Below are 15,708 nucleotides of genomic sequence, written 5' to 3'. Positions count from 1 at the left end.
GAGGTGAGGGAGAGAGAAAAACACAACAACCTGGAAAGGGGGAGTGTTTGGAAATGGGACAATTTGAAGGTTGATGAGTATAATGAGTTTGGATGTGGGGTAGTGGTGAACAGCTGTCTTGATGCCTTGGAGGAAATACTAGGACTGAACAGATTGGGGATGTTGATGCCACCGGCGAGAGAAAAGAGGAATCGATGAGTGGAAGTGAGCAGTGAGCCTGGATTTTGGGAGTTTAAGAAGAAGCCGGTTACTGACAGACCGTGTGCACCCTTCACAAATCTGGGAGGGACAGAGCCAAGAGAGGGCAGAGTGTGCAAGACCAAAAATGAGGTGGTGGAATGCAAAGAAGCCACTACCCTACCTGCGTTGTGAAAGTAACAGGCCTAGACACTCAGCTTCGTCACGGGAGATCCCAACAACACGTTTGAGGGCCTATCTTTCTAATGCATCAAGAATGGCAAGGTGTGAGGGAGGAGGGCCAGCCCAAAGGAGTGAGCCGTACTCCATCAAGCTGCGAATGCATTCCCATCTGAACCTTTGGCTTATAATGCTGGAATCTCATGTTCAAATCGCATATCCCATACTCTCCTTAATTGTCGCTTGCCTAATAATGTCTGCCAATATCTTTACCCAGCATGTGATCTTCTGCGTTTCACCACACAACATCCATCGTGCAGCTTGAATCAATGCTTAAAGAGAAAACACCCAGCCGTAGACTGGGGAGACTTGACTTTTTTGAATCCTGGGCGATTTTTGCCTAATTGCCATTGTTCCTTTGCCCAAGAGTCGCCCCAGATTCATCTCATGCAAATGGAGCGTATGGCACATGGTATTTGCCCACAAAACTTAATTTAACCTGAGCATCTTCCAGTTCAGTCCCGCCAGGCCCCGAATATGACGTTCGACTTCACAAGTGAATCGCCGGCGATTTATCGAAATCCGCTGACGTCGCATCCATGTTTCTCACCATATCCAACAGGAGTTTCTGCACATTTGAGGTCCCCTCGAGTCAGCGCGTGTTAAACAGTTTTCGGCGAGTTCACCGTTTCTCAACCATTACAAAAGAAGTGAATTTGTTTCTGTTTTTTTTTTTCTCAATCTACTTTTCCACACTGTAAATTTTACCTGCAGAAAATGATCAGACCACACCTGGGTTTGTTTTATTAGTGAGCGTCGCTCGATCGTATTCATCACCCGAGACGAACCGCCCGGGATTCAGGCGCCAATCTCCTCGACTGTATGGCCGGCCGACGCGGTCCTGCGATTCACCGGTTCCATCACAGAGCCGTCACTTTCTTTCTCTTCGCCTTCAGTCCGCATCGAGTTGTGCAAGCAAATTGTTGTAACAGTCCACCATTTTGTCCACGACCTGCGGAATCTGCTGGACTCGGTAACAATTGTCGCTTTGAACATCCTTTCGAATGAGAAGCAAGGACATCATAGTGCGGTGAACTGACACATTTCCTGCTGCATGTTAGTGGAACTGTTGACGTGCGTAACACGAGCTACACACGTTGTTCTCTGTGGCGAAGCAACGCGGCATCATGTTTGCCGACGACGAGATGGATCGTAAAATTGTGGTTCGTCCTCACGCAAACGAGCAGCTTCTGTTTTCAGCTCAACTCACCACCACATGCTTGTGACTTTGGTGTCAAGTGGAGGGATAATGGAAACTTCATTTCGTTTAAAAAAAAAAATCTCCAGGGAACTCATAACAAACCCAATGACAAATGTGAGTTGCTTATTGTTTGAATGAAATCTTTTCAAGATTAAATACTTTGTGCCAAGTTATCTGCTTCACTCGATGTACGCGTGACCTGCTGGATGCTTTGAAGGCCGCTCACTGGATTCCCTTTCGGTGTTTCACGCTCACTGGATGACGAGGCAGACCGGTCGTGAGGAACCGATGACTTGGTAAATCTCAAAGTCATTCAGTTGATTTCCTGTTGTTGGGGAATTTTTTTTTTATTTTAATTACAAGTCCATCAATGACATTTGGAAGATGAGCATCCGATTTGAAGAATTCGATCATCATTTCCTTTGCTGGATCGAGTTATATGGTGTTTACTTGTCTGTCTGTCTGTCTGTCTCTCTCCTTGTTAGAGGAGCATGAAATGGCTCCATTGGATCTTGTACAGTTCCAGCCAGGATAAACAAGCCGTAACAATCACAACATTAAGGAAACTTTATTTGGATCCAAATGATTGATCAGATCACAGCGATTGCTCTTTTACCTTTCATCGTTAAGACTCGTTAGCACATTGTTACCATTCAGCCACAACACCGACATCGGTATCTTTTAACCCTTCCAGTCTTGTTTTAAACACTTACACAGCACCGACACTACCCTGCTCGAGGTTACACAGCACCAACACTACCCTGCTCGAGGTTACACAGCACAGACGCTACCCTACTCGAGGTTACACAGCACTGAGACTACCCTACTCGAGGTTACACAGCACAGACACTACCCTACTCGAGGTTACACAGCACCGAGACTATCCTCATAAAGGTTGCACAGTGTGGATACTTCCCTCATGCAGGTTACACAGCACTAATACCACCCTGCTCGAGGTTACACAGCACTGACGCTACCCTGCTCGAGGTTACACAGCACTGACGCTACCCTGCTCGAGGTTACACAGCACTGACGCTACCCTACTCGAGGTTACACAGCACTGACGCTACCCTACTCGAGGTTACACAGCACCGAGACTATCCTCAAATGTTGCACAGTGTGGATACTTCCCTCATGCAGGTTACGCACCACTAATACCACCCTGCTCGAGGTTACACAGCACAGACGCTACCCTACTCGAGGTTACACAGCACTGAGACTACCCTACTCGAGGTTACACAGCACGGATGCTACCCTACTCGAGGTTACACAGCACAGACGCTACCCTACTCGAGGTTACACAGCACAGACGCTACCCTACTCGAGGTTACACAGCACCGAGACTATCCTCATAAAGGTTGCACAGTGTGGATACTTCCCTCATGCAGGTTACGCAGCACTAATACCACCCTGCTCGAAGTTACACAGCACGGACACTTCCCACAGAGGTAATTATACACAGCACAGACGACCGTGCTCAAGCTGACACAGCATGAACACTTCCCTCAGAGGTTACACAGTACGGACACTTCCCTCATAAGTGTTGCACAGCACGGACACTTCCCTCATGAAGGTTGCACAGCACGGATACTTCCCTCAGACATCACACAGCACTGACACTTCCCCTCATTAAGGTTGCACAGCACGGACACTTCCCTCAGAGTTTACACAGTACGGACACTTCCCTCATAGATGTGACACAGCACGAACACCTCCCTCATGAAGGTTGCACAGCACCAAAACCACCCTGCTCGAGGTTACACAGCATGGACACTTCCCTCATAAAGGTTACACAGTACTGACGCTTCCCTCATGGAAGTTACATGGCTCGAACACCACCCTGCTCGAAGTTACACCGCATGGTTACTTTCCTCACGGAAGTTACACAGCACTAAGATCACCCTGCTCGAAGTTGCACTGCACGGACATATCACTCACAGAGGTTACACAGCATGGACACTTCCCTCATGTAAGTTACACAGCACTGAGGTCACTTGCTGGAAGAAACACAGAACACACACCTCCCTCATGGAGGTTACACAGCACTGAGACCACCATGCTCAAGGTTACCAAGGATATCCTACACATGTGGAACTCTCCCTCTCCCTCTCCCTCTCCCTCTCTTTCCCTCTCCCTGTCCCTGTCCCTGTCCCTCTCCCTCTCCCTGTCCCGCTCCCTTTGTTCCTCTTGCATAGCCACATCATTTAAGTTACAAACTCCAAACTCGGGGTACAAATACAGCTTTGTGTGTATCGGGGGGGGGGGGGGGTAACATAGGCTATGTGGCCAGAGCCTCAAACAGGGATGTGGGGAGGGGGCAGGGAGGAGTGGCGTAAATTCTCAATGTAAATGTGCACCGTGTTGTGCCACTTGGTGGTCGTGGCAAAGGGTATTACAATTTACATTTTTACCTGGTCAACGCACTAAAATTTTTGCGCTATCTGTACCGTTTTGGCTGTATTTCGGGAACACACATATATACATACATACATACATACATAATGAGAGTTTTAGTAATATATAGATAGATATAGATATCTCCTTCAGAAGGTGTTCACACCCCTCGACTTTTGTCACATTTTGTTGTGTTTCAGCCTGAATTTAAAATTGATCAAATCTAAAATTTCTTGTCACCAATGCACACAAAACACCCCATAATGTCAAAGTGAAAACATGTTTTTAGAAATCTTTATAAATTAATGAAAATGAAAAGCTGAAATGTTTTGCATCATTAAGTATTCAACCCCTTTGCTATGACACTCCAAATTGAGCTCAGGTGCATCTAATTTCCTTTGTTCATCCTTGAGATGTTTCTCCAACTTGATTGGAGTCCACCTGTGAACAATTCAATTGATTGGATGTGATTTAGAAAGAAACACACCTTTCTATATAAGGTCCCACTGGTGGCAGTGCATGTCAGAGCAGAAACTCCACCGTAAAGTCCAAGAAACTGTCCGTAGAATTCAGAGATAGAATTGTGATGAGGGTAGATATGAGGAAGGGTATAAAACAATTTTGAGATTGTTGAAAGTTCCCCAAAGCACAGTGAGCAACATCACCAGGAAATGGAAAGAACATGCAACCACCTAGACTCTTCCGAGAGCTGGCTGTTCAACCAAAAATAAGCAACCAGACAAGAAGGACCTTGGTCAGGGAGGTGACCAAAAACCCAATGACCACTCTGACAGAACTACAGAGTTCCTTGGCTGAGATGGGAGAACCTGCTGAAAGGACAACAATCTCTGCAGCACTTCACAAATGCATGGTTTTTGGGAGAGTGGCCAGACGGAAGCCACTCCTGAGAAAAAGGCACGTGACAGCACACCTGGAGTTTGCAAAAAAGCACGTGAAAGACTCTGAGGCAAAAGATGTGGTGGTTTGATGAGACGAAGATTGAACTATTTGGCCTGAATGCAAAGCATGACGTCTGGCAGAAACCAAGCACAGCTCATTACCGATCGAACACCATCCCTACCGTGAAGCATGGTGGTGGCAGCATCATGCTATGGGGATGCTCTTCAGCAGAATGGACTGGGAGACTTGTAAGGATAGAGGGAACAATGACTGGAGCCAAATACAGGCAAATTCTTGATGAGAACCTGCTTCAGAGTGCAAAAGACCTTAGACTGTGGCGATGATTTACGTTCCAACAGGACAATGCCCCCAAGCATACAGCCAAAGCAACACTGGAAAGGCTTCAGAACAAGAACGTGAAAGTCCTTGAGTGGCCCAACCAAAGCCCAGACTTGAATCCCGTTGAGAATCTATGGAAAGACTTGAAGATTGCTGTGCACCGACGCTCCCAATCCAACTTGACAGAGCTTGCGAAAATCTGCAAGGAGGAATGGGAGAAAATCCCCAAATCCAGATGTACTGATACAGACGTACATAAGAAGACTCGAAGCTGTAATCTCTGACAAAGACGCTTCTACAGAGTATTGACTCAGGGGGACTGAATACTTATGTAAATTAGATACTTCTGTGTTTCATCTATCTATAATTCAAGCAATCTGTGTCTGTGTCTGTGTGTGTGTGTGTGTGTGTGTGTGTGTGTGTGTGTGACTGTGACCGCTGTTTCTCGACAACCACTGGTCCGATCTAATTGAAACTTGGCAGGTATATTGCTGGGGCCCTGTGGATGTGCCTTTTCAAGGGTTGATATTAATCAGACAAGCGGTTCCCAAGTTATGGCCATTTATTTACCAACCAATGAAAGGACACGTTGCTGCGTAGGCCGGTGCGTGGCCGGCCGACGATGACGTCACGTGCCGTGCCGGTTACGATGGGGATCGATCCGTGCCTTAGTTACCATGGCATAGGAGTGGCAATGGTCAATGGCAGCGAAATAAACTTGATTTTAATTAACTCTGTGTGTGTAAGTATCACAGCAGTTGTTACTTCAATGCAAGCGATAATTCGTGGAATGATGTGAACATTCCGTACGGGCACGCACCACTTCCGGATAGTGATGACTTTCTGTATTCTAATAATTTCTCTATTTCTTCTGCGCATTTTTAGATAAACACAATGCCCCAATCCAGTCGTCGTTTACGAGAGCGAAGGAACGGCTGTGTGGTTGTTTGAAAGTTTTTTTGGTTCTTTTTTTGGGGGGGGGGTTAATTTTTTTTTTTTTTTGGTTTGCACGTACAGCCACGCGAGAGCGAAGGAACGGCCTGTATGGTTGTTGTTTCTGGCTCGCGGGTTTTTTTTTTTGCATGTACGGCCACGTACTAGTGGTAGTAAACCTTCGAAGGAATGTTGTTGTTTTTTTGAAACTGAGAGAAGGGAAGGTAATGCGACGATGATATTCGAGAGGAATCTAATTTGGGTTGCGAAGTGGCGGAGAAAGAAGAGAGAGAGGGAGATTATATATATATATATATATATATATATATATATATATATATATATATATATATATATATATATATATATATGAGGGGAGAGCGGAGAGAGGATAGGGGAGAGGGGAAAGGGGGAGAGGGGAAAAGGGGAGAGGGGAGAATACATGGAGCAGAGGGAGAGATGGGTGCAAAGATTCTGCCATGTTTGTGTGTGCTAAATAGATGCTCCGATGTTGGATTAAGATAGTACATATATATATGTACTGGGCCGGTGTATAACCTGGTTAAAATCGGTATACCATATCCGTGTCGTAAGAGGCGACCAGGGTTGCGTCAGGAAGGGCATCTGGCGTAAAACATGTGCCAAATCACTATGCGGATCATACGGATGATCCGCTGTGGCAACCCCAAACGGGAGCAGCTGAAAGAAGAAGAGATGTATATATATATATATATATATATATATATATATATATATATATATATATATATATATATATATATATATATATATATATATATATATATATATACATATATATATGCATATATGCATATATATATACATATATATATATATGCATATATATATATGCATATATATATATGCATATATATATATGCATATATATATATATATATGCATATATATATATATATACATATATATATTGATGTTCACGGGACTTGAACAGTCCCGCCAACGTAGAATGAGCCGAAACGATGGAGGCGGTTTATTTATTTATAACCCAAAGATGGCGGTTCTAATTGCTCGACCGCAAATGGGACGAGGAAGGTGGCAGGAGTCGCTTTTCACTGAGTTGATGATGTTTATTTCTCTAACCAGAAATAACAAGACTCGGCAAGAAGAGGGATCCGGGGCGATTCGACGGGATGGTGGTGTGGGTTAGGGCGTGGGGAAAACACAGACAATTCCAATGAATATACAAATCTCAAACCCTCGAAGGCGCCAGGTACACACACACACACACACACACACACACACACACACACACACACACACACACACACACACACACACACACACACACACACACACACACACACACACACACACACACAATAGCTGGTCCTGGTGGTCAGGCTGGCCCGTGGTGGTGACGCTACAGTCCCTGGATTGGCGTTGGACGAGCTGGCGTTGCGCTCGTCAGGGGCAGGAGAAACCGTGGTGCTGTCGACCTCCTGGTCTTGGCCCAAGTCCGCTCACAGCCGCCAGGGAACCAGTTCTGGCACCAAGTTGCGAGCAGGAGAGGGAGGCAGGTCCGCCCACCGTTCGACCCCGTACTCCGAGTCAGCAGAACCCCAGAGCCAACCAAGGTGAGGCACGAGGCTCAGCAAGGCTACAAGACACGATAAACCATGATCGAAAACAGCCCAACAAAAAGCACGCTCCCAGCACAACAACCTCCACCAGAACAGTTTTTCTGTCCCGATCTTCTTCCTCTTCACCTTTTCCCCGAACAGAGCCTTTTTATCCTCCCGTCCTCGTCACTTCCAATCGAGCCGTTTTATTGGCCCTGCGCCGTCACCTTCTGCCAATCGTGATCACGGGGCGGAGCCATCCGCAGCACTGTCCTGTGACGTCACGGCCATCCTCCAGAGAATACTAAAAGGGGTTTACGCAAACACACTTACCCTATCCCGTATCCCTATCTAATTACGTGACAATTATCATTTCCCCCTTGAAGAAATGAACATTTACTAGACAACTTATCACCACTGAATTGCTACTTATTACATCAAGATCCTGGTACAAATCGAACAGCATGGCATACCTAATTAAATATCCTAATCACCCTTTGAATGCATACCCCCCCCTCAAACGTAGCACTGCCCCCTCCTCTGGTACCGCAGCTCCTGCAAGGTATATCACAGGCGCTACCGTACCAGCCTTAACACTTACTGACTCACACCTATTTAACCTAACGAAATAAAGTAGGAGGGGCAATGGGCAGCGAGCCGCAGCTAACTTACCTATCCTGCTTAATGTACTACCCCCTTATGGCCTTATCCTCGCCTAAACAATCATTCATTTTTTTATTATTATTATTATTTTTTATTTTATTTTTTCACATGAGAGCACTGAGCGAAGTTGCACTCCATCCTCTGGATCATCGCTCTTGCCCAACACTCTTCCAGTGATCTGGGGAGGGGAAACAAAAGGTTCCACAAAAACACAACACATACTTTACATTCCTACTCTAAGCCTTAACCACACTATTCACAGGATATTTACACTTGACCGCCTCCCCCAGTGGATGCTAATAGACCCAGCGTTACCTGGGGAGCCAATTTTCAAATTTGCTTGCCCCAAAATTATGCGGACATCATGCCCTTGCTGCACATGTCAAGTTGTGTGGGATCGAGTGGGACTCACACATCTTCACAACACTCACACCATGGTCATCATCACATTTCTAGGTCATGGTCCTCATTTTAATCATGCAGGCTGAATCCCGTCATGGCCGTGGGGTGGGTTACCACAAGATGATGGGGGCATCTCAGGTGCAACCATGCCCACAGGTAAGCTTTAGTCCAACCCGGACGTTTCTCCGCCCCGCTCCCTTTGATTCCCTCCCCCCTGGTAGCCATCAGCTCTAATCCCGTACAACACTCTGGAAGGGGTCTCACTGGCTCCCCTGGCCTTCCTGGGTCGCCAAGGTCCTACCCGCCTTGGTTGCCCAACCAGACCCTCTCCCAGTTGCCTCCAGACACTGTCACCATTAGCCACCAGGTGGTGAATCTCCTTGAAGGGGGTCGCAATTCCCGCTCACCGTGAGCTTCAGCAATCCCTGCGGACAAGCACATCATCCCCACCCACAAAACCCACATGACTCCCCCACCCCATCGGCCTTACATGTGACACCTGCATTTCTAACACTTCACCGACCATGACCTTCCCTGTTACCACACCATGTCCAATAAAAATCAATATGTGCACCATACATTTCACTTCTTCACTTGAAGCAACTCACACAGCACTTCTCCTCACCCGATCCACGCACCAGCCATTGGACAGCCACTCGTGCCCGCTTTGTTACCAATTACCCATTGTCCCTATTGTCACTCTAAAACCCAGCAGAACTTAGAAACCCATGCCAATTTTTCCACAATTCACTTTTTTCACCAAAGGAGGGCACTTCGCCACAATCTCAGCAGCCGAGCATGGCCGTATATGCTCAGCCCAATCTAGTCTCCCCGACCCCCGACAGTGATCTCCGGACCCGACCTATGAAAGGGCATCTCGGATAGACCTGGCGGTTCAGCAGGAGGATTCACCCTCTCCGAGTCTAAAAGTCTATTGGAGGGTCCCTCCATCGCCGGGTACTGGCAATATCGTTGCATGTGTCCTCTTCGCCCGCACCGGAAACAACTCCCCATAAAAGGCCCCCATGAGTATCGGTGAAATGTCTCTTCCGGTTCCAGACCCCTCGGTAATAATCAAATTGCTCTATTGGCTGGGCTGGACCCCGCCGCTTTGGCGCACTAACTACCGGATTAATAACTATCGGATTACTAACTACCGGATTACAGTGATGACTCCATCTACACCTCACTATCCGAAAACATGGACCATCTTCTATCTTCTCATCCAAACTCTCTCTTCCTCTTATGTGGTGACTTCAATTGTCATCACGCCAGTTGGCTAGGTGTGGGTACCTCTCTAACCTGTCATGGCACCTCAGCAAAAGTTTTCTGCGACTCATTGGGACTGACTCAATCGGTCAACTTCCCGACCCGGATCTCAACCAATGGTACTCCATCTCTTCTGGATCTGATTTTGACAAATTTCCCTGACAATATCTGCTGCTCTTCCTTCGCTCCAATTGGTTCTTCTGACCACGTCCTTGTTAAAGTGGACATCTCTCTGGCTGTTATCAGAGAACCACCTCACCGCCGTCGAGTCTGGCATTTTACTCAAGCCGACTGGCAGGGTCTCCGAGCAGCCATCAAACTTACAGACTGGTCTCCTATCACTACTTTCTCAAACATCAATTCATCCTGGGAATTCTTTCAAAGAAACTTGCTCTCCCTCATGCACAGATTTATCCCCTGTCGTGTTCAGTTGTCTTACCCTTCCTCCCGCCCTTGGTTCACTGAAGCTTGTGGCGAGGCAGTTGTCCTGAAACAACTTGCCTTTTCCTCATGGAAAGCAAACCCAACTGAGGGCAATCTCAGTTCCTTCCATAAAGCTCGGAACAAGTGTGTATCTACCCTCAGGAGAGCCAGAAAACAACATCTTTCTCATCTCAAGTCTGAACTCTCAAACCTCTCTCCCTCCTCAAAATCCTGGTGGCGTTTAATCAAATCTGTTTCTGGTGTATGTTCCCCCTCCATCCCCTCCCTTACCTCAAATGGCCGCACTGCTGATTCCACACGTGATAAAGCTGAATGTCTTAACTCGGTGTTTGCAGCTAAATCTTGTGTCCTAAACCCATCACTATCTCTACTCACTTTACCCAGTCGCACCCAACTGTCCCTGGACTCTGTATCCTTTTCTCCTGACAAGGTGGAGAGCTTGCTTTCAAACCTCGAGTCAGATTCTGCAACCGGTCCAGACGGCATCAGCCCACGTGTCCTCAAAGCCTGCTCTTCTGCTCTTGCTCACCCTCTCTCTGTTCTATTCACCCTCTCATTTGCCCAAGGTCATCTGCCACCTGCTTGGAAATCTGCTAACATCACTGCCCTGCATAAAAAAGGTGCAAAAACAGATCCCTGTAACTACAGACCAATCAGCCTTCTCCCAATCATCAGCAAGGTGATGGAATCCATCATCGCTTCAGACATTAAATCCTTCCTCTTCTCCAATGGCTTGATTTCCAATCATCAATTTGGTTTCAGACCAGGTCACTCTACCCTGGATATGCTGCTTCTGCTCTCCCATCAATGGATGGAGGTCCTCAATGCCAGACAGGAAATCCAAGCCGTATCCCTGGACATATCACGTGCTTTTGACACAGTCTGGCACCCTGCCCTACTCACCAAACTCTCTTCCCATGGTATTCAAGGCCATCTCCACTCATGGCTCGCAGACTTCCTCTCCTGTCGCAGTCAACGTGTGGCCCTAAATGGAGTTCTTTCATCCCCTCTTCCTGTCCAGGCTGGAGTTCCTCAAGGTAGCGTTCTGGGCCCTGTTCTTTTTCTGGTTTTCATCAATGATCTCTCGGACTCTCTGGAAAATCCTCTATTTCTCTTTGCCGACGACTCCACCCTCTGCCGTACCATCTGTCATCCCTCAGACCGGCAAGCAGCAGCTTCTTCGCTCACTGCAGATCTGGATAAAATCACAAACTGGTCCAACACGTGGAACATGTCTTTCAATCCAGACAAATCTCACACTCTCACTATGTCTCTTCGAAAGGACCGTTTACAAAACCCCCCCCATCCACTTTCTCAACAATCCTCTGGAAGAAGTCTTTTCTTTCAAGCTTCTAGGTCTCACTATCTGCCATGACCTTTCCTGGGAAAGTCACATTTCCAACCTCGCCTCAAAAGCCAGTCGCCGACTGGGAATCCTCCGTCGTGCTAAGTCCTTCCTCGGCCCTCTTGAGCTCCTGACCACTTACAAAGCTTTTGTCCGTAGCCTGATGGAGTACTGCTCTCCCCTCTGGGCTGGTGCTCCTGCCTCCCACCTTTCTCGGCTTCACGCTGTCGAAACCAGGGCATTTAAGATCATCGGCATCTCCCGCAATGAAGCTGAGTCTTTGGGCCTCTCACTCAATCACCGCAGGTTGGTCGGTGGTCTTTCTGTCTTCTACCGACTCCTCTCCAGCCTTGCCCCCCTGCTCTCTCTGCGATTTGTCCCCACCACATTTCCACAGGGCGCTCAAGGTCCGCCAACAACCCCCTTCTGGTAAAACTACCAAAATCACGAATCACTGCTCATCTCCACTCTTTCATTCCTCTTTTTTCCCGCCTTTGGAATAAACTTCCTCACTCTATTCTTTCCCATTCTTCCCTCCAGGCTTTCAAAACAGCTGTTCACCACCACCTCTTATCTTCCCCCATCCAAATCCTCGATCTTTTCTACCCCCGATAATCCACCCAAGCCCACTTCCTTCATTTCTCCTGCTTTCCTTCCTGAAAGTCCCTGAAATGTCCATCTTCTCTTCGCCATGTTACCCGTCCCATCCCCATCCCTCTCCCTTCCACAGTTCACCTAATGTGTCTGTTCCCCACTGTTTTGTCCCTTCCACTCCCGCCCCTCTTGCCTCATGCCTCCTTGCTGTGAGTTGTGTGTTAGCTCTCATACGAGCCTCGACCAAGGTATACAAAAAAAAAACAACCCTTTATCAAACTTGACAGTTTCTGGCAAATTTCCTGAAACATTTGGGTAATGCCAATTTCTCCCAGCCCCCCTCCCTGATCCTGGATCTCCGCCTGTCGGACCGTCACCGATGGCCTCTCTGGCATCCGACCCGGCCGCCTCCACGAGGCCAGCCTGGCCGCGCACTCGGCCGCTCGGTGCACGGTGGGTTGATCCTGTAGCTCCACCAGCGCTCGGACCTAAGGGTCAGGAAGAGCAGCTAAAAATTTCTCGAGTGCCAGTCTGTCCCACGCCTCCACTGTAAGGTCGCGATACGCGATCCTGACTGATTGGTAAATGTCCTGTGCCAGCTCCTGCACTGTCTCACCCGGCTTTAATCTGCGGTGCTGGAGCTGGGCCCGCACCAGATCACAGTTCGCTGCAAACCCAAACCGACGGCTCAACGCCTCGCAAATGTGGGAGCTGGTTAACATCCCCTCCGCGATCACGTTTAACACATCTGCGGCTGGTCCACGCAACGTTGCCACCAAATTCCCTGTACGTTCCCGCTCATTCCACCCGTTTAGTCGGGAAATGCACTCAAATTGCGTCAGAAAAGCTTCAACGCTCCATGACTCGTCAAAATTTACCAGGGGGATCACTTTTCCGGTGGCCCGCTTCCCAGTTTCTCCCTTGTCCGAATCCAGCCCAGGGATCAAACACCCTTGTGTGGCTGCGTATCCAATTTCGGAGCCCACTGTGGCCAAAGATGTTTTGTGGTGAGGGTCTCATGGGTCAATTTTGCCTCCTGTTCCAAACGTTGAATGGACCGATTCACCTCTTCCCGCAGGATCCTCTGGGCCCGCACAACCTCCTCCAAGGCTCTGTCGCGAGTTTGTAGCTGCTCCTCAACCAACCTGGACACTCTACTTACAAAAGACGGCTCTACCAGGCCTTTATCCAAGACTTCATCTTGGCTCATAATTTTATCTTGTTCGTCCAAACGAGCCTCCAATCCTTTTACCTCCTCCGCCAAATTCATCCCTTGCTTCCTCAGCTCTCCCCACTCTTCAACTTGCAGCTGCATACGAGCATCCACACAGGCACGATGACGTTCCAGGCTTTCATCCACTTTATCAACCCGAATGTTCGTTGCATCAATTTTATCTACCAATTTTTTTCGTATATTTTCCCCCTCCAATGTAATTTCCACCTTTGTTTCCTCCAATCTATCCTCGAATTTACTTTGTATTTCCCCCAATTGAACATCCACACACTCCTGCATCTCAGTTTTCATTTTCTCCATCTTTTCCCCCAATTCATCCCTCATTAAATCAATCCGTGCACCCAACTGAACCCCCATTACCCCCAATTGATCTGTCATTTCTGCCCTCTGTGTCACGAATTGATTTGCCATTTGTACCATCATGTCCGCTATTAAACGTTCCATTGTTTGGATCGTCATCGCACCGGTCTCCGGCGCTGCCGGCTCCGTTACGGGCGATGAAGCACGGTCCACGCTCGGAATGGGGGAGGTTCCAACCCTACCCCCGTCTCTCCCTTCTTCCCCCGACTCGCTGCCAGACACGTGGCCTTCCTCCTCAAACATCTGCACATCCGCCATGGTGCAGAAGTCCCGTTTGCCGCCAATTAAATTTAATTTGAAAAATCCCGCCAAAATTTTCCCGCGCTTTTTGGCGTAATTTTATATTCCAATTCGTGGCGAGATTTCAGTTCTGGTATATTCTCCCGATACCAAATATAATTTAGAGGGGTTCGAACATCCAACACTCTGACACCAATGTGACGTTCACAGGACTTGAACAGTCCCGCCAACCTAGAATGAGCCGAAACGATGGAGGCGGTTTATTTATTTATAACCCAAACATGGCGGTTCTAATCGCTCTACCGCAAACGGGACGAGGAAGGTGGCACGAGTCGCTTTTCACTGAGTTGATAACGTTTATTTCTCTAACCAGAAATAACAAGACTCGGCAAGAAGAGGGATCCGGGGCGATTCGACGGGATGGTGGTGTGGGTTCGGGCGTGGGGAAAACACAGACAATTCCAATGAATATACAAATCTCAAACCCTCTAAGGCGCCAGGTACACACACACACACACACACACACACACACACACACACACACACACACACACACACACACACACACACACACACACACACACACACACACACACATACACACACACACACACACACACCCCCACACACACACACACACACAACGTAGCTGGTCCTGGTGGTCAGGCTGGCCCGTGGTGGTGACGCAACAGTCCCTGGATTGGCGTTGGACGAGCTGGCGTTGCGCTCGTCAGGGGCAGGAGACACCGTGGTGCTGTCGACCTCCTGGTCTTGGCCCAATCCGCTCACAGCCGCCAGGGAACCAGTTCTGGCGCCAAGTTGCGAGCAGGAGAGGGAGGCAGGTCCGCCCGCCGTTCGTACTCAGAGCCAGCAGAACCCCAGAGCCAACCGAGCTGAGGCACGAGGCTCAGCAAGGCTACAAGACACGATAAACCATGATCGAAAACAGCCCAACAAAAAGCACGCTCCCAGCACAACAACCTCCACCAGAACAGTTTTTCTGTCCCGATCTTCTTCCTCTTCACCTTTTCCCCGAACAGAGCCTTTTTATCCTCCTGTCCTCGTCACTTCCAATCGAGCCGTTTTATTGGCCCACCGCCGTCGCCTTCCGCCAATCGTGATCACGGGGCGGAACCATCCGCAGCACTGTCCTGTGACGTCAGGGCCAGCCTCCAGAGAATACTAAAAGGGGTTTACGCAAACACACTTACCCTATCCCGTATCCCTATCTAATTACGTGACAATTATCATTTCCCCCTTGAAGAAATGGACATTTACTAGACAACTTATCACCACTGAATTGCTACTTATTACATCAAGATCCTGGTACAATCGAACAGCATGGCATACCTAATTAAACATCCTAATCACC

At 48.1% G+C, this 15,708-nt stretch overlaps 2 protein-coding genes across 5 annotated transcripts in view; both read right to left on the bottom strand.

Annotated features, from left to right (window-relative positions):
• Positions 1-15,708, bottom strand: part of LOC147024004 (5-hydroxytryptamine receptor 3A-like) — a 91,711-nt gene that overhangs the window by 66,714 nt on the left and 9,289 nt on the right. Inside the window, exon 1 of one of the 4 annotated variants that reach the window (XM_085890146.1) lies at positions 7,889-10,309. The exons of 1 other annotated variant lie outside the window; for it this stretch is intronic. The gene's annotated coding sequence lies outside the window, so the exon portion shown is untranslated. Of the gene's footprint in view, positions 1-1,149; positions 3,748-7,888; positions 10,310-15,708 lie in introns of those variants that run through there. 2 more of the 4 variants (XM_085890148.1, XM_085890147.1) reach the window with 2 other exon arrangements.
• LOC147024005 (uncharacterized) overlaps positions 12,257-15,708 on the bottom strand; it is a 4,598-nt gene continuing 1,146 nt past the window's right edge. Inside the window, exons 1-2 of the mRNA XM_085890125.1 lie at positions 15,362-15,708; positions 12,257-15,252 (exon numbers count right to left, since the gene is read on the bottom strand). The exon at positions 15,362-15,708 is cut by the window's right edge and continues 1,146 nt beyond it. Coding sequence (XP_085746251.1) covers positions 13,446-14,354 — 909 coding nt within the window. The 5' untranslated portion in view covers positions 14,355-15,252; positions 15,362-15,708 and the 3' untranslated portion in view covers positions 12,257-13,445. The remainder of the gene's footprint in view (positions 15,253-15,361) is intronic.

Source organism: Eptatretus burgeri, chromosome 7 (assembly GCF_056783735.1).
Source record: "Eptatretus burgeri isolate ZD-2024b chromosome 7, Ebu_testis_v1, whole genome shotgun sequence".
NCBI lineage: Eukaryota > Metazoa > Chordata > Myxini > Myxiniformes > Myxinidae > Eptatretus > Eptatretus burgeri.
This window is presented reverse-complemented; position numbering and strand designations above follow the sequence as displayed.